Source organism: Humulus lupulus, chromosome 5 (genome assembly GCF_963169125.1).
Source record: "Humulus lupulus chromosome 5, drHumLupu1.1, whole genome shotgun sequence".
Taxonomy (NCBI): Eukaryota; Viridiplantae; Streptophyta; class Magnoliopsida; order Rosales; family Cannabaceae; genus Humulus; species Humulus lupulus.
The window spans coordinates 34,230,567-34,249,177 of NC_084797.1; the positions used below are offsets into that span (position 1 = coordinate 34,230,567).

The 18,611-nt window shown below is 35.3% G+C and overlaps 4 protein-coding genes across 4 annotated transcripts; 2 read left to right on the forward strand and 2 right to left on the reverse strand.

The window, feature by feature from the left end:
• Positions 1-2,132: 2,132 nt before the first annotated feature.
• Positions 2,133-3,353, reverse strand: LOC133779034 (uncharacterized). The gene has a single exon (XM_062219036.1). It carries the CDS (start codon positions 3,351-3,353, stop codon positions 2,133-2,135), a length of 1,221 nt encoding a protein of 406 aa, XP_062075020.1.
• A 1,644-nt stretch (positions 3,354-4,997) lies between these two features.
• Positions 4,998-8,957, reverse strand: LOC133834734 (low-temperature-induced 65 kDa protein-like). The gene is made up of 5 exons (XM_062264441.1): positions 8,809-8,957; positions 8,507-8,728; positions 6,613-8,355; positions 5,433-6,521; positions 4,998-5,332 (listed from the first exon to the last, which is right to left on the reverse strand). The coding sequence occupies exons 1-5, from the start codon at positions 8,858-8,860 to the stop codon at positions 5,277-5,279; spliced, it is 3,162 nt and encodes a 1,053-aa protein (XP_062120425.1). The 5' UTR covers positions 8,861-8,957; the 3' UTR covers positions 4,998-5,276.
• A 2,865-nt stretch (positions 8,958-11,822) lies between these two features.
• Positions 11,823-12,865, forward strand: LOC133779035 (uncharacterized). Its single transcript, XM_062219037.1, has 2 exons — positions 11,823-12,273; positions 12,486-12,865. The coding sequence occupies exons 1-2, from the start codon at positions 11,823-11,825 to the stop codon at positions 12,863-12,865; spliced, it is 831 nt and encodes a 276-aa protein (XP_062075021.1).
• Positions 12,866-12,940: 75 nt separating this feature from the next.
• LOC133779036 (uncharacterized) lies at positions 12,941-14,255 on the forward strand. The gene is made up of 3 exons (XM_062219039.1): positions 12,941-13,070; positions 13,154-13,365; positions 13,500-14,255. Exons 1-3 carry the CDS (start codon positions 12,941-12,943, stop codon positions 14,253-14,255), a joined length of 1,098 nt encoding a protein of 365 aa, XP_062075023.1.
• Positions 14,256-18,611: the final 4,356 nt, after the last annotated feature.

Below are 18,611 nucleotides of genomic sequence, written 5' to 3' on the forward strand. Positions count from 1 at the left end.
AGAATTGACTTAGCTTATTGACAGCAAAAGAAATGTCAGGACGAGTAATGGTTAAATAGATAAGTTTACCAATTAAGCGTCTGTATATGGTGGGGTCAGATAGGAGCTCCCCTTCATCTTTGCTGAGTTTGGCATTAGGTTCCATTGGAGTGGAGGCAGGTTTTGCACCCAAGTAACCTGTATCACTCAATAACTGTAAGGTAAAAGGTCGTTGAGACATAGATATACCATTGGAGGAACGACCAATCTCAAGACCTAAGAAAAAACGTAAGGGACCAAGGTCTTTTAATTGAAAAACAGCATGTAACGTGCCTTTAAATTCAGAGACCGCGGCATTGTTATTAGAAGTAATAATAATATCATCAACATAGATGAGAAGAGCGATAAAGATAGTAGAAGTGCTCTTAATAAATAAAGTGTGGTCCGCTTGAGATTGGCGAAAACCACTGGAGAAGAGAAATGTGCTAAGTTTGTAGTACCATTGTCTAGGGGCTTGTTTTAAGCCATATAGACTTTTGGTTAATTTACAAACAACATTTTTTGGTAGAGGACTATTGGGTTGATACCCTTTTGAAATTGTCATGTAGACATTTTCATTTAAGTCCCCATGAAGAAAAGCATTGTTGATATCTAATTGGCATAAAGACCAATTTTTAATGGCAGCACTAGCAAGAAGAAGTTTAAGAGTGTTAAACTTTGCAACAGGTGCAAAAGTTTCAGAATAATCAATACCTTGCTTTTGGTTGTAGCCTTTGGCCACCAAGCGGACCTTGTAACGATCAATAGCACCACTTGGTTGGTATTTGATTTTGAAGAGCCATTTGCATCCTATAGCATGTTGTCCAGGGGGAAGAGAGACAATGTCCCAAGTGTTATTTCGGTCAAGCGCATGAAGTTCATCGTTCATCGCTTGCTGCCACTCTGGAATGTTTGAAGCTTGCTTGTAACTGGATGGTTCAACTACCATGTGCGCGGCCAAAATGGCATCCCGGAAATGATCGCTCAACCTATCATAAGATAAAACATTAGATAGAGGATAAGAAGTAGAGGACTCAGAAGTAGTAAAGTTACAAGCATAGTCTGTAAGATAAGAGGGACGAGAAATAGGCTTTCCACTTTTGGAAGTGGTAATTATAGGTGACGAAGGAGAAGGATCCTCAAGAGCATGATTGGAAGGGGAGGGCACTTGAGGAATATGGGGTCCTACATCAAACACTTTTGTCAGGGAAAGAGAGTCAGTATACACATTAGACTTGTCATGATGTAAAGGGAAAATATGCTCATAGAAGATGACATCTCTAGAATTAAAAATCTGTTGACTTTCAATATCGAGTAAGGTATAGGCCTTCATTCCATGGCGATAACCAATAAAAACACAAGCTTTAGAGCGAGGAGAGAATTTATGTCTATGTCTATCTAAAGTGGAGGCATAAGCAAGACAACCAAAATTTCTAAGATGCTCATAAGAAGGAACTTTATTAAAGAGAAGTTCAAAAGATGTCTTTTTATGTAAAAGTAATGAAGGAGTTCTATTAATGAGATAAACAGCAGTATTAATGAGATAAGACCAATAAGGGAGAGAAATATGAGATTGAAATAATAAGGACCGAGCGACATTTAGGATGTGTTGATGCTTTCGTTCAACCATCGAATTTTGCTGAGACCGATCAACACATGAGTGAAATTGTTCAAGCCCTTTGGAAGCATAGAAAGAAGATAGGTTAAGTTCTTTAGCATTATCACATCTTACAGCTATAATAGTAACAGAAAACTGAGTAGCAATTAAAGAGAAGAATTGCGGAATAATACTTTGCACATCAAATTTAGCTTTAAGTAGATAGACCCATGTAAAACGAGTGTGATCATCAACAATAGTAAGAAAATATTTGTACCCTTCTATGCTAAGAACATGAAATGGCCCCCAAATGTCAAAGTGAACAAGATCAAATGGCATAGAAGCCCTATTATTATTGGCCACAAAAGGAAGCCTTTTTTGTTTGGCTAAATGACAAATGGAACAAGCATGATCAGACAATTTATTAGAAAAAACAAGATTTTTATTTATGGAATTCGAAATTGACATAGAAGGATGACCAAGGCGAAAGTGCCATTAGTCCATTTTTGTACAAGCATTAACAGAAAATATCAGAATGTACAAAGTGAGAGAATTGGCGATCTTGCTCAAAGTAAAATAGCCTCCCCATTTTCTTAGCAATCCCAATCTTGGAAGTCCGAGTGGATGCCTGAATAAAGCATTCAGAAGCAGAAAAAATTAAAGAGTTAGGGCTGTTTTGTAGAAAAGCATTTACCGAGAAAAGATTATGCTGAAATTCTGGTATGAATAAAACATCAGTCAAGGTAATATAACTAGATAGTTGAAAAGAGCCAGAATAAGAAATATGAATATTATGCCCATTGGGTAAAGTGACTAAGGTAGCAATAGGGTGTTTATCAATAGTTTTAAAGCAGTTAAGGGAGTAACACACATGGTGAGAAGCTCCACTATCAACTATCCACAAATAAGAGGGGAAGTCAACAAGATTACCAGAAACTTGTGAGGCAATCGGCAGGTTGGTGTCAGTGGCAGCCGAGGTGTGCTGGAGATTCTGACTTAGAAGGGAGATAAGCTGTTGACTGAGCTTAGATTGGGACAACATAGGCAGCTTTCCTAAAATCGAAGTAGAGACAGGAGATGCGGAAGCTTGATGAACAGAGGATTTGAGAGCACCATCTGGACGACGCTTGTCACCATACCCAGGAGGAAATCCATGAAGAAAAAAACATTTGTCCACCAAGTAACCCGGTTTGAGACAATGAGAGCAAGTGGGTCTTAGTTTCTTTGATCTTGATGGAGGGGGCTTGGTTGAATGGGTCGAAACCGCAGCAGCAGCAATGAACGGAGCGATGTGACCAAGACTTCTTTGTCTCTCTTCTTGAGACACCATGGAGAAAACCTTGGATAGGGAAGGAAGAGGATCATAGAGGAGAATTTGAGCCCTCACTGCCGAATAAGAGTCATTGAGACCAGCAACAAACTGCATAATCTGATCTCTGTGATAATATCCAAGAAGCCTCTCAATAACACCACATTTGCAGCAACATGAACAGGGAACAATCGGCTGAAATTCTTTGAGCTCATCCCAAATAGCTTTGAGACGGGTAAAATAGGAATTTATATCAGAGTCACCTTGTTTGATTGTGTGAACCGCAGTTTGAAGCTGAAATATTCGCGGGCCATTGCCTTGATTGAACCGTTCATGGAGATCATTCCACATAGCAGTGGCCGAATCTTGAAACATAATGCTAGCTGCAATTTCACGAGAAACAAATTGTAATAACCAAGCCATAACCATATTATTACATTGAACCCAGGCATGAAAAAAAGGATTAGAAGGATGGGGTTGAGGCAAAGACCCATCTATGAACTAAGTTTTGTTCTTGGCAGCAATGGAGATGGAAGCAGCTCTCTTCCATGATTGGAAATTTTCTTGACCCGTTAGAATCTGAGTTGAAATCAGAAAGTTGGGGTTGTCTCCGATTCCCAAGTGGTACGTATGATCCATATGGGAAGGTTGACAGGGGGGAGCAGTAGAGAGATTTGGAATGCCGATACCACCATGACTGCCGAGAGGACCTTGAGCACCAAGACCACCGTGACTGCCGAGACCACTGCGAACGCCGAGACCACCGTGGATCACCTTGACTGCCGAGAGGAGGTGACGAACTCCTAGGGATGGAGACAGGCGGAGGACACTGCAGATTGGCCGGAGAGGAGGAGGGAGCAGCGGCTGGACACAGATCGTCACGAGAGGGAGAAGAGGAGGCGACATCAGGAGCCACAGCCATAGTCGGGGTCGGAGAAGGAGCAGACGGCATCACCGGAGCTGAGGGAGAAGAAGGAGCAGTAGCCCTTGGCGTAGGAGGAAGTCTGGAGATCGATGAGCTGCGCGGCAGGGAGGCTCTCGTGCGGACCATGAAGGGCAACATCAAAACTTGACTGAAGAAGAAAGGGTTTCTTGAGAGGCGGCTGAGACAGCTTGAGGGTTTCTGTTGAGAAGGAAAAGGGTTGTTACGTGAATGAGCAGCAAGAAAGTGAATATGCACTGATACCATATTACAAGAAAGCCCAAAAACACTCAGAAAAACAACCTGCTATTATTAAGAAAATGGGCACAATATAAATAAGCCCAAGAGATACAAAAATAACAAACTAACAAACCCAACAGAAAAATAACACCCAAATCAATTACAAAAAACTATAACACCTAATAGAAAATTACATTCATCCAATGCACGAAGATGAGAGAAAGAAAAGGAGAGATTGTTAAAATTACAAATTTTCTACCATGGAATTACTGTTATATAAGATGCAAGAAATTTTAGATGAGACTATGAGAAATCTGGAGTAGTGAGAAATTTCATCATAAAACTTACAAATTCATTATGATCTATAATTCTCTAATTAAATCATACAACTAATATATATCCATATTATTACATGCATCATATAGTTAATTTCACGAGCGATTCATAAAAATTACCTCCTCAAGTCTCAAATTAGGTCTCCTAAAAATTAAATTCAAATACTGATTAAGTATCTAATTTAAATCAAGAATAGTTAAAATCAACAACTCAACTCATGCGTGAATATTAAGTATTTAGTGAATAAATTTAGTCATAAGAATATTAAAATTCAAATTTTCAGCATCTTGGCTACACTTGTGTGTATACTCGCAGTTTCTTCAACTCTCTTTGAAAAGATATATTATAGTTGTTATTTTCTATTTGGCTTCTTGAGCAGAAATGTTATGTTATCCTTACGAAGGTATTCGCGCCTATATATACTTGTGTATGGAAAAAGAAAATCACCTTGTCCGCTAAAGAAAATATCAACGCTCATGAATTCATTGGAATATATATTTATGTGTTTTAAGAGTTTGTTGACTAATTAAAAAACATAAAATTAAACAAAAATAAATAAATAATGAGTGAAAAAGTTTTAACTAAAAAAACGTGCAGCTTATTATATATATTCAGCCAAAGTAGAGCCAGATAACTGGATAACACAATCTGAACATGAGGGCTTTTACAAAACGGAGGGTCAAGTACAATTTACAAATACAACAAATCTTCAGAGCAAAGTCCCCGAATTTATTTACATGCACTGATGCACACACAACACAAATAAACACAAATAATCAACCTTCTCCACAAAACACATCAAAAACATCAATTTATTATCAACTCCCCTGTCCCAGTCCATCTTTTCAGTTCCCTCAATCTTTAAGCCTCTTCCCCTCCTCCCTCTCTTCTGCTTTGACCTCAGTTTCACCTGCCATTAAATAAAATAAAATAAAAAAAACAAAAATTATTCCATTTTCTTTTTTCCATATAACAAAAAAAGCCAGTTTTAGAGCTTCATACTAGTTTACCTTGGGTGTTGGCAGGTGAATCTTCAGAAGCCTGGGACTGATCCCCACCCGAACCCAATCCAAACCACGATGCAACTATACCCCTAGCCTTAATCGCAGTGTTGGATTCATTTTGCTCATCCGCAGTACCCAAAGTTTTTGCCACGTGGTCCGACACTGTCACCTTCCCCATTGGATGAGACTCAGAACCCTCCTCCGGTTCCTCCTTTCGCTTGTTTAAAGCATCAGAGATCACCTCAGACAGCGCTCGATCTTCATCTCCAGGCACCAACTTCTCGGCCAAGTGGTCCTTAACGGAGACTCCTTTGTCTTCCCCTTCAGTCCCAGAACTAGTCTTCTCCAATTCCCTTGTCGAGCTGGCCGGGCCATGCATTTTTGACATAGCTTCACTCCCTTCTCCGGCGTCCTTCTCGTCCAGCGGAGCTATCTTGTCCGTCTCCGTGGAAGCCATCTTTTTCCTGTATCCAGTTTCTGAAGCTGGCTCATTACCGATACTGCCGCTATCTCCTGTCGTTTCATGGAGTTCCGTGTCATCGCCATAGCCGAATTTGGATGCTACGGCACCATAAATAGCAGAGGTAGCATATGATATTTTCTCAGTGTAACTGCTTGGTGTTGATGGTTTCGGAGAGGTAATATCATCTGGGTTGCTTTCAGGTTTCTGAATACCCAAGTTTTCTTCCACTGCTTTGGGCTGTTGTGGTGTGTCACTAAAGTAATTAGCAGTACCATCATTTCCTGTCGTTTCATGGGGTCCTGTGTCGTTTTTCTCGCCGTAGCCGAGTTTGGAAGCAACGACATTCTTTTCTGATATTGCGTTGTCAGCTACAGTAGATGCGGCAGTAGGTTTTTTCTCAGTGTAACTGGTTGGTGTAGACGATTTCTGAGAGGTTTCATCATATGGATTGGTTTTGGGGTGTTGGGGTGTGCTAATTGGTAGTGATGAAGGCTCTGAAGGAAACTGGTCATGGCTTCCGGTTGATGACCCAACATTGGCTAGATTTTGCTTTGGTTTTGGTTCCGTGTCATCATGTATATTCATCTTATCGAAGGAACCGAGTAATGGAGTGGTTTCTATTTCCTTAGTGCCTGTAAAACAACATGTAAAAGATAAATAAGAAAATATGAATGAAAGTACATTTGAAGAGATCAGTCTTGACCTTAGTCAGCAGTTAGTTACCTGTGCCGATTGGATCAGTGACCTTAGTCTGATAATTGGAAGAGGTGTGCTTATGAGAGGAGTCCTCAGGGCCATGAGGGTCCCTCTCCAATTCCTTAGGTCTTTCCAAATTGATTTTGGACTCTGCCCCTGGGACAGAGGTTTTAGTGGGATCAGATTCCTTGATATCAGAAAGTCCAGGAGACAAAGAAGACAGGAGAGTATTCCCAACGGGTTTCTCTAAATTGACCCCGGAATTATGAGAAGAGTCCTTGATATTTTCATGAGAGAAAGAAGAAAGAGGTGCATTTACGTCCCGACTCTCCAAATGGACACTACTGGACTCTGTTTCAGGAACAAAAGTATTACTATGATCAGTCTCATTGGTCCTAGAAGTACCATGATCATGAGATAATGAAGACAGAGGTATATTAACTTCTGTTTCAGAAGCAGAGGTTTTACTATGACCGGTCTCATTGGTTGTAGAAGCACCGTGATCATGAGATAAAGAGGACAGAGGTGTATCAAATTCTGTTCCAGGAACAAAGGTTTTCCTATCATCAGTCTCATTGGTCCTAGAAGCACCATGATCATGGGATAAAGAAGACAGAGGTGTATGAACTTCTGTTTCAGGAATAGAGGTTTTACTATGACCAGTCTCAGTAGTCCTAGAAGCACCATGATCATGAGATAAAGAAGACAGAGGTGTATTAACTTCTTTTCCAGGAACAAAAGTTTTCCTATCATCAGTCTCATTGGTCCTAGAAGCACCATGATCATGAGATAAAGAAGATAGAGGTTTATTAACTTCTGTTCCAGGAACAAAAGTTTTCCTATCATCAGTCTCATTGGTCCTAGAAGCACCATGATCATGAGGTAAAGAAGACAGAGGTGTATGAACTTCTGTTTCAGGAATAGAGGTTTTAGTATGACCAGTCTCATTGGTCCTAGAAGGCCCATAATCAAAAAGAGAAGTCATATGTGCATTTACATCAGGACTCTCCAAATGAACACCACTGGACTCTGTTCCAGGAACAAAATTTTTGCTATGATCAGTCTCAGTAATCCTAGAAGCACCATGGTCATGAGATAAAGAAGACAGAGGTGTATTAACTTTTGTTTCAGGAACAGAAGTTTTACTATGACCAGTCTCATTGTTACTAGAAGGCCCATGATCAAAAACAGTAGTCATACGTGTATTTACATCTGGACTCTCCACATGGACACCACTGGACTCTGTTCCAGGAACAAAAGTTGTACTATGATCAGTCTCATTAGTCCTAGAAGCATCATGATCGTGAGATAAAGAAGACAGAGGTGTATTAACTTCTGGTTCAGAACCAGAGGTTTTCCTATGATCAGTCTCATTGGTCCTAGAAGCCCCAAGACCAGATAAAGAAGTCAGAGGCGTATTTAGATCTGGACTCTCCAAATGGACACCACTGGACTCTGTTCCAGGAACAAAACTTTTACTATGATCAGTCTCATTGGTCCTAGAGGCACCATGGTCATGAGATAAAGAAGACAGGGGTGTATTAACTTCTGTTTGAGGAACAGAGGTTTTGCTATGACCAGTCTCATTGGTCCTGGAGGGCCCCTGACCAAGGAAAGAAGTAACAGGTGTATTAACTTCTGTTTCAGGAACAGAGGTTTTACTATGACCAGTCTTATTGGTCTTAGAAGCCCCAAGATGAGAGAAAGACATAGGTGTATTTTCTGGAGTAGCAGTACTACTAGTACTCTTAACTGCGGCTGATTTGTGTACTGTAAAGTTATTCGCAACAACACTTATCAGTAAATCAATATTGTCACAATATAAATGGAAACTTAACAATGAAACAAACACAAATATGTCAAGAGTTGTAGTTAGGCATGCAATAGATTAATTATAGTAAACTAATACTGTAATACATACTTGGTGCACCATGCATTTCTGGGCGTTCCACCACTTCCTCATCTTCGTCGTCGTCATCATCACCATCATCATCATCATCGATATCTTGAGCATCACGAACTTGATCATGGCCATGGTCCTCAGGGGCATGTTTCCTCATCGAATTCCTTATCTTCCTTGCCCTTGCCTTGACCTTTTGCATTACTGTCTTCTTCTCAGGGGGGTGCTCATCCTCACCTGCCACTGCAGATCAAAACACTACATGTTAGAAAATGAACGGAAGAAAGAAATGAAGCACTAATTAACATTAGTAAAGGGATCACCTGAATGGGGTTCGCTGGCCTTGTAAGGATGTACAGCTTCAGATTGATCCATTGACACTTGAAAATAAACGATATATTTCCAGAAAATAAAAAATGTGAAAGGCAGAATATAATGAGTTCGAAAGACAACTGTTCGATGGTTAATGGAGTCAGTGGAGACATTGTGAGGGACTTATAATAGAGAAGGGCTTTGCCATCGTTGCATGTAGCCGGACGCGTGGCGCCTTAAGAGCTTTACACGTGTTAGGAAGATCAGATACTATGCGAGTGACCGACATGGGTGACACCTAGGATAATTTGTAATACGCGTGGCTTTTAAGAAAGTTTTACTGTAATGTTCTGTTTGTTTGCCTTCACTATTTTGATTAAATAGTCATTTATATTTATTTAAAAGTGTATTTAGTAAAATATAAGAACACAATTTGATATTTTTAAAATTATAAAAGCATAAATAAATATTTAAACAAAATACAGCAATAGGATTTTTAATATGTTCTGATATTTGTTGATCTCTGGAGCTGATATTTGTTGATCTCTTTAACAACTCACCTACAACCAATAATGACTAATAGGAACTCTCGAGTCGGCCAGATTGAGAGGTGATCAGACAGGCTTAGGTCTTAGCCATATATCTCTGAAGAATACATCCGATCCTTCTAAAGCAATTACTACATTATTTTTGTCTTCTAGTATTATTATTCTTTCTTCAAGCTAGTTCTCTTCTCTCTTATTTATATTCAATTCAAAGTGGACTTTTTTTGGTTGCTTTTACATTGTTATCTACCATCCACCACTTTACATTATTGATTACTAACTATTTAAATGAGTGGTGTTGGAATGATGTCGTATCTTACAAGAGTATAGGTTACAAGTGTTTAGATATTTATGGTTAATTGTCTTTAGATATTTTTAGTTATTTATTAAGAGTAGAAAAGTATTTTTAGTTTTCTTTATTTTAGTTTAAGTAGCTTATGTGTTTAGTGCTTGTGTAATGTAGATGTAATTGTATTATGATATAATGATACGAAATCTTAGTTTTCTCTTCTCCCTTGATTTTTCTTTTGTTTCTTTATATTGTTTAAAATGGTATTGGAGAAGGTTTTCATAAGAGGAGGTTTAATTTCGACTCACAGCTAGATATGAAATTTAAAGGCAGAGAAATCCTTCAATCACGTCACAATGCATGTCTGTAATTTGAAGCTCAATTGTGACAGTAATATAGTTATTATCTCGTAAAATGCAAAATATGAAAGTTGTAGATATTTTTGTTATCTTTTATGTCCTCGTGAATCACTTGAATTGGTATTCAGACGAGAGAGAGATAGCTTGTTTTACGAAGAGAAGTTTTTGCATTCATTTGATTTTTTTAATAGTTTATGCAAAGTGGTATTTTGTTTCCTCTTCTTTTGTGTTCTCGTTTTCTTAGCTTTTTTATTATGGCTAGGAAAGAGACGATTCACTTCAATATACCAGTGTGAGGCTGAATTGAAAAAAATATTTGTATCAGAGTTGTGTGATGAGAAATTTCCTTAAGGGTAAAAAGATGTGTGAATGTGTTAGTGGAACTTCACTTTATGACGAGTGTAGTCTTTGTAAGCAAAAAGTTATTTGGAAAGGCTTATTGTCCTAAGTTGAGACCGTAAAATCAATCGCCGCATAATCAAAAGTTTCTCTCCTTGCAATTACAAGCTATGCCTGCCAGTTCTTCTCACAATAACAAAATATTATTCTTAGCTTATTTTGTTATGACACATACATCTTTACATGCGTCATAATAAACTAAAGTTATTACATCAAACAATGTCTGATAAAATAACCTCATATTTAAAAGTTATTATGATGCTCAATGAGTCTCATAATAAGTCATTTAAATTTTTTTAGAATTTTACTTTAATTTGTTTTTTCTGTAAAGAAAAAAAATCTCAAAAGTAAAAAAAAAAAAAAAACCATTTAAGTTCTCTACCAAACTACACCATCATTCTCTTTCCCCTCCCTCAACACACATTATTTACATTTTCTCTCCACTAATCTCCACAAGTTACTTACTATTTACCCAAAAAAATTCATCTAATGACGTGGCAAGACTAGTATGCACGTGGGATGCACATGACCATTTAAGTCGTCATAAGTAGACCTAGCTAAAGACTAGCTAGGGCCTAGGCACCAGCTGAAAAAAAATATTATATATATAAGTGTTTGAATTTTTTTTGTTAAATATATTAAACAAACAAATGCGACCCACCTGATTTGAGCATGGGTCCTTAAAGAAAGTGAGATTCACATTTGCCATCCCACTAATTTCTTTCTTTAAAATAAGTAATTAGAACTAATATTTAATTATATGTAAACATGTTCCTAACACTAAAATAAAAAGAATTACAAAGTCTCACATTGTTTTTGGAGTTAAAGTTTATCTAATTTTCATCTATATAATCATCAAATTCGGTTTTAGCTTATCAAAAACACTTCTTTGAAACTTTTATAGTTTTAAGAAGTGTAGTTTTTATTTTTTTTAGTTAATTTTAAATTATTATAATAATCTAAAAAAATTGTAGTATAAGAATTATTGGGATTCACTCATCACTTGAAGAGATATCTCTTCAGGTATGTATTTGTAATTATATAAAAATAAAATTGCTTCTCTATATTTATTTGGTATTTTTATCAATATAAATTTGTATTTATGAATACAAAGTATGTAAGAAATGTATGTGTATGTGCGATTGTTCATAAAAAAAAAAATTGTCCTATAATTATTTGCTATTTTCATCAATATAAACATGTAATTTATAAATACAAATAATGTAAAAAATTTGTTCTAGATTTACTTGATAATTTTATTGACATAAATATGTAATTACATGTATGCATAAGAATACAAATTATATATAAAAATTTGTGCTATATTTATTTGATATTTTTAATTATTATAAATGTGTGTGCTTGCATATATAACATATATATGAATAAAAATTATATAAATTTGATATTTTATAGGTATATTTGACACAGATATGGAAAAATATTATAAAAGAGTTTCAAATGTGTCACATTTTCCTGAGGTGGAGGTAGACAATTCAAAAAGACAAAAAGTTTCAATTATATCACATTTTCGTGAAGTAGATTTTGACAATTCAAATAGAAATTGTACTTCAAGTTCAATTGATATGACTAATCTTCCTACCGATCTTGGGTTGCGACCACCAATTTCCAATTACCACCCAAATATTCAAGATGAAATTCGTAGACATTATCTACAGCAAGGGCCTTGTCAACCAAGAAGTCGTGAATTTCCTAAGAAATTCTATAGAGTAAAGGAACGTCGATTCAACATTGCATGGTTTGATCAATTTTCTACTTGGTTGGAATGTAGCATAAGTAAGAATTCTGCATTTTTTCTGTGTTGCTATCTTTTTAAATCAAGCATTGGAAAACAAGCTGGTGGCAACACATTTGTTAGTAACGGTTTTTCAAATTGGAAGAAAATGAGCCTACTCGAAGCCCATGTCGGAAATCACAATAGTAGTCATTACAAGTGTTACAAAAAATGTGAAGCTTTAATGGATGGAAAACATCAAATTGAACACATTTTTTAAAGAAGAACATCAAAGATCGAATAAGTTACCGTGTTCGATTAATTGCTTCAGTTGATTGTATTTGCTTTCTTGTATGACAAGGTCTTGCATTTCGTGGTCATGATGAGTCCCAAGAGTCTAATAATCAATGTAACTTTCTTGAACTTCTAACGTTTCTTGCTGATCATAACGAGGAAGTTAGAGCAGTTGCTTTAAAAAATGCTCATGAGAATCTTAAACTAACTTCACCAAAGATTCAGAAGGACATTGTAAATGCTTGTGCTATGGAAACAATTAATGTTATTATTAGAGATATGGGAGATGTTATTTTTTCTATTTTAGTTTATGAATCTCGTGATGTATCCATAAAGGAACAAATGGTCGTAATGTTTCGTTATGTGGATAAGAGAGGGTGTGTGATTGAGCTATTCATCAATATTGAACATGTTCATAATACCACTGCAATCTCACTTAAGATATAAATTAATAAGTTGTTTTCAAAGCATGGGTTGAGCATATCCAAATTACGAGGTCAAGGGTATGATGGAGCTAGTAACATGAGTGGAGAGTTTAATGATTTGAAAAGTATTATCATGAAGGAGAATGAATGTGCTTTTTTTGTCCATTGTTTTTCTCATCAACTACAATTATCACTCTTGGTTGTGGCAAAGAAACATGATTTAATAGGTATTTTCCTTTTTATTCACGTTCTATTAATACTTGTTTCGTAATTATATATATAACAATTTATATTTTTATGAAAAAAATAGGTACTTTTTTCACCGTAGTGTCTAATGTGGTGAATGTTGTTGGAGCCTTATTTAAGCGTCATGACATTCTTTGGGAAAAACAAGCTCTCAAAGTCATCGAAGTTTTAAAAGGTGGAGAACTTTTGAGTGGAAGAGGCCAAAATCAAGAAAGTGGAATTAAGCGTCCGTGCGATACACGTTGGGGATCACACTTTGGTAAGCTTTACTATCATGTATTTCGTCTATTATTGATATGCTTGAGGAAATTACAAATGATAGATTGAATAGTGAGCAAAAATATGAAGCATCTATTATGTTACAAATGGTGCAAACATATGATTTTGTCTTTAGCTTGCATTTGGTGAAGAATATTCTTGGGATCACAAATGAGTTGTCACAAGTCTTACAAAAAGGTGATCAAGATATTGTGAATGCAATGGATTTAGTCAAAATATGCAAGAAACAGCTACAAATGACGAGAGACAATGGATGGGATTCTTTAGTAGAAGAAGTTTATAATTTTCGTATGAAGTTCAATATTGATGTTCTTGATATGAATCATATGTATTGTCCTCAAGGGAAATCACAGTGCAAGGCTCCAAGGCTTACAAATTTTCACTATTTCCGTGTTGATTTTTTCAATACAGTGATAGATTTACAGCTACAAGAGCTAAATAGTCATTTTAATGAAGCTAATACCGAGTTGCTACTTTGTTTAGCGTGCTTATCTCCAGCTAATTCATTTTCTTCTTTTGATAAGGGAAAGTTAATCCGTCTTGTTCAACTTTATCCATGTGATTTTTCTACAATGGATATAAAGGTACTAGAATATCAACTTCAAACCCATGTTGATGATATGCGTTCTCATGTCAAGTTTTCAGGTTTGAAAGGGATGGTTGATCTTTCTAAGAAACTAGTTGAGACAAAAAAGGTATATCCATTGGTTTATTTGCTTATTAAATTGGCATTAACGCTTCCAGTTGCAACAACTTTGGTAGAAAGAGCATTCTCTACAATGAACATTGTGAAGAATCAAATACACAACAAAATAGGAGATCAATGGTTGAATGATAGCCTTACTGTGTATCTTGAGAAGGATGTATTCAATGCTATTGATAATTAGTCTATTATCCATCATTTTCAAAACATGAAATCTCGTTGTGGACAACTTTCAATGTACGAGCTGAAAAATTGATTTATTATGCTAAAATTTCATGGCAATGCGTACTATTTTTAAGTAATGCTTGAGATTTCTTGATAGTCGTTGCTCGTAAAAATTAATCTCCAAAATTTAATTAATTTTTAGCATATTATATTATTTGTTTTGAAAAAAAAAATTGTGCCCCCCTTTAACCAATTCTTGGGTCCGCCACTGTAAGCAGTTACATTGCTGGTCGACCATTGACCAGAAGAAAATTCACTCGGCAGAAGACATATTTCATGGGCGACCAGGCTAGTCGCAGTATATCAGATACTTTCTATTAATATGTGATCTCGCATTTATGTAATAATTGTAATTTCCATTATTATTTTAGATACGCTTGTGTTAAATGTAATCTAGGCCCAACGACCCATAAGAAGATCCTTGAGCCTATAAATAATACTCAAAGGGTTCATTTGAGAGATCTTGGGATCTTGAGAGAGAAAATTATTGTTTTCACGCAATACCTTGTATCTTTTGTTAAGCTTGTGAAACTCGGTAAACCCTTGTTTACTGATCGCAAGTTTTCATATATTGATAAGAACACTAAGTGGACGTAGGTCATTACCATCATTTGGGGCCGAACCACTATAAATCCTTATGTCATTTGTTTTTTTGGCTTGAATTCATCTCATTTCTATCGTTTTATTTGACTCCGTGTTGTTGACCAAATCGAGGGTCAACACTTACTATCAATTAAAAAAAAATCATTTATCTCATTCGACCTGCCAGCCCTAACCTACCTTTCACTCTTAACTCTCTCTCCATTTCAACCTTTCACTCTCTTTACATCTACATCTCTCTTACACACATTTTTTTTATTTGAATGTAGAGACAAACGCAGTTCAATGGCTTCGATAGAGAAACCTCGACGTCTTTAATGGACAGATCTCGATAGCTTTAATGGACACGATGCTTCAAAAGCTGGGTCTCAATGATCATGGATGGCTAGGTCTCAACTTTGAATGAGCTTCATTAGTGATGGGATTGATGTCGCCCGATAAAGTCTTGAGCAGTCACATTAGTAAATGATTTTGTCATATCCACAGAGGTAAAACACAAATAAAAATTAGATTAGTAAGGTTAAAATAAATAGAATAGATAAAATTGAAGTGTAAACATAAAAATGAAAGATTGTAGAAATTTATTAGTTAAAGAGTGTGGCAAGGTAGAATACCTATGTATATCCTATCATAACACTGATATTAATTCAAATGCAATTGCAATTCTACACTATTAATTGCAATCAGAAGATAAGATAGAAGCACAGTGTTGACCCAAATTGTTGGTATTAAATAAATGAAAAATCAAAATACGCATCAAAATTGTATAGGGAGGGGATTTTCAAAAATCATTAATACCAATCAGGATCATACATATATAGATACATTAAATAACAAATACAAGGAATGGAGATTACATTTCGTAGCCTATCAAGTGTCATTGAGTCTTTTCGGATAATCAACGATCTTCATATCCTTATGAAAGCTCACACTTTAGTCTTCCAAGTCGTTTCTCTAACACACAAGACATGTGTGGGCACATAGGATTCACAAGTTATTTTAGGCTCTCTAGATGTACTCAACACATGAGATCTAGAGAGGTTTGAGAAGAGAGAGACTATAGAAACTTCTAAAATTTCAGGTTTTGAAAATTCTATTGCTTCGTTATTTGAGAGAGTCTAACAACCTAGAAACAACTAACTTAATTAAACTTATGAAAATAATTGCTTCTTTTCAAGTTTATAAAGATAATTAACTAATTTAATTAATATTTATTTTTAATTCAAAATAAAACTGAATAGTTACCATTTAATTATTTAATTTAAATCATATTTAAAAAATAATAATTAAATAAACAAATTAATTTAAAATTCAAAATTCAAATTCCAAGGATAGAAAAAATGACACCACTCACCACTCACTGTCTCTAGCATAGTGACTCATTTGTTTGTTTAATTAATTTTAAGAAAAGATATTTATCACAACATAAATACAAGTTAATTCAAAATTAAATTTATATTACAGATATCAGTTTTAAATAAATATCTTATAATAAGATAATAATTAACTCTGCCAAATATTAATCTAAACATGATTAATATTTATTTTAACATAAAGTTTTTCAAAATAAAAATTATATAATTAATTAATTCATAATTAATCAATTGCCCATAATTATCACATAATTATTTCCTTACCCTGGAAAGTTAATTCCTTTAGAATGTAGTCATTCTCTCTATAAATCTTCCTTATGACATCCTTACCCTTGACAGTGTAGGACAGAGGCGACATGGGGACCATGGACCTATAATGCGAAGCTCCAATAAACCAGAATATTAATTAAACTTTTTAATTCAATAATCTTATTTATTAATTCCATGATTACTCCACTATAAAAATAAAATTACACTCTAAGTATTTATAGAATTATATTTATAGAGTTTTCTCTTGTAGTCCATTGATATAATCAATAAATGTAGTTATATCTTCCATTTATTGGTTCGTTAATTAGAGGTGATCAAAATTACCGTTTTACCCTTATAATTACCTCTTGTTCCTTAAGTATCATTAATTCACTAGTGAATAATTAATATATAATTGAATTATAGATTTGACTTCAATAAATGTTCAGATCTAGAATTTACCCTTAAGGGAACCAATATTTGATCCTATTAGGAAAGTATGGATTCCATTATTGTAAATCATGTTCCTAGTTATTCATGATATTGAATCTCCTAAACAAAAGTCATTAGCCTCATTATATTAAGAGACTTTAATGAAAGAATCAAAAGATCCAACAAACACAAACAGGAGTTCATGACCACTTAGGATTAGAATGATCTACAAATGATCATCTATTATGATAAGAATTAAATCTTTATGGCAAACGATAAATTTATAAAGATAGTTAATCCATATCAGCCATGTCATATATAATCACTATTATATATAACACTTTTACCAAGATGTATATCCACTTCAATAATTCGAATCTAGACTACTTGCATCTCGTATGCTTAGTAAACCGTACTAGTAATCATTCATTAAAGATTTCATATTTTAATATGTTATTGACTATTTTATTTATTGTATATGATCTTAATTCTAGATCATATCATCATAAATGAATATAGAATTTTCATGATATTTATATAAATTATTCAAACAATAATTATAACATTGAAATAAAATAAAACTGTACTTTCATTTAAATCAATAAAATGTATTTCTACATCCTTTTAGGGCATAAACCCTAACACAAATTTCCGTCAACTACAAAATAAAGGGAAAACTTGTAGAAAATAGTAAAGGAATCTGAAGGATTTTTTGACGTTAATGAGGTCTAGTCCACGAGTCACTTGTATTGAAGAAGGCTTATCGGAATTACAAACCTTTTTAGGGTTTACAGGTTGGGCAGAGGATAGTCTTGCTCCAAGGTAATGAATGGGATTCCAAAATTAGGGTTTAAAATCCTTACAAATGACACCTCCTTGCCTTATTTATAGGCAACAAGAAAGGAATAGAATAAATTAAAGAGGTAAGTTTACGCTTATCTTCCCATTAGGCGGGAGTCATACACGGGATGCACGACACATGTCGATGAGAGGGTGATGCAGTGCTTGATTTGGTGAGGCTGACTCGTTGGAATTGGCCTCATGAAGGTTCCTTCATGGGAAAAAGGTGTGATATGCATGTGCTCATAGCAAGGTGAGGGGGGCCACGGGGGTGGTAGTACCACCGCTCGTCTCTTTGTGTACAGAACAATGGTGCACTGAAATGTCAGAGGTAGGTGGGCATGCGATATGAATGGGCGATCTTTTTTGGTTCCCAGTCTTTCAGAAAATCTACGGATTTGTCTCCTGACGAGGTTCCTAGAGCTCTCCGATGACTCTACACAATTTTTTTTTTGGGGGGGAGGGGGTGGGGGCTTCCCGAGATGTTCTCACTCACAGGCTCTCAGTTATCGGTTACCCCTACGATCTTGGTCGATTCCCGACTACGTGTGATGGGTGTTGTATGCTGCATCAAATTTAATTATTGATTTTATTAATTCCTTATCCCAATTATTTCAGTATAGTGATAAATAAGGGTCAAACCCACAAGGAATACTATTCAATTTATTATTCAAAAGATAAAAAAGTTAATAAAGAAGGGGGTTTTGATTTTTAACTCAAAATTAAATAACATAAACTAGAAAGCAAATAAAGATTGATATTACGATATTAAGAAATAGTTAAAGGTTAATCTTCACCCTCAACAATCATTCCTAATCACT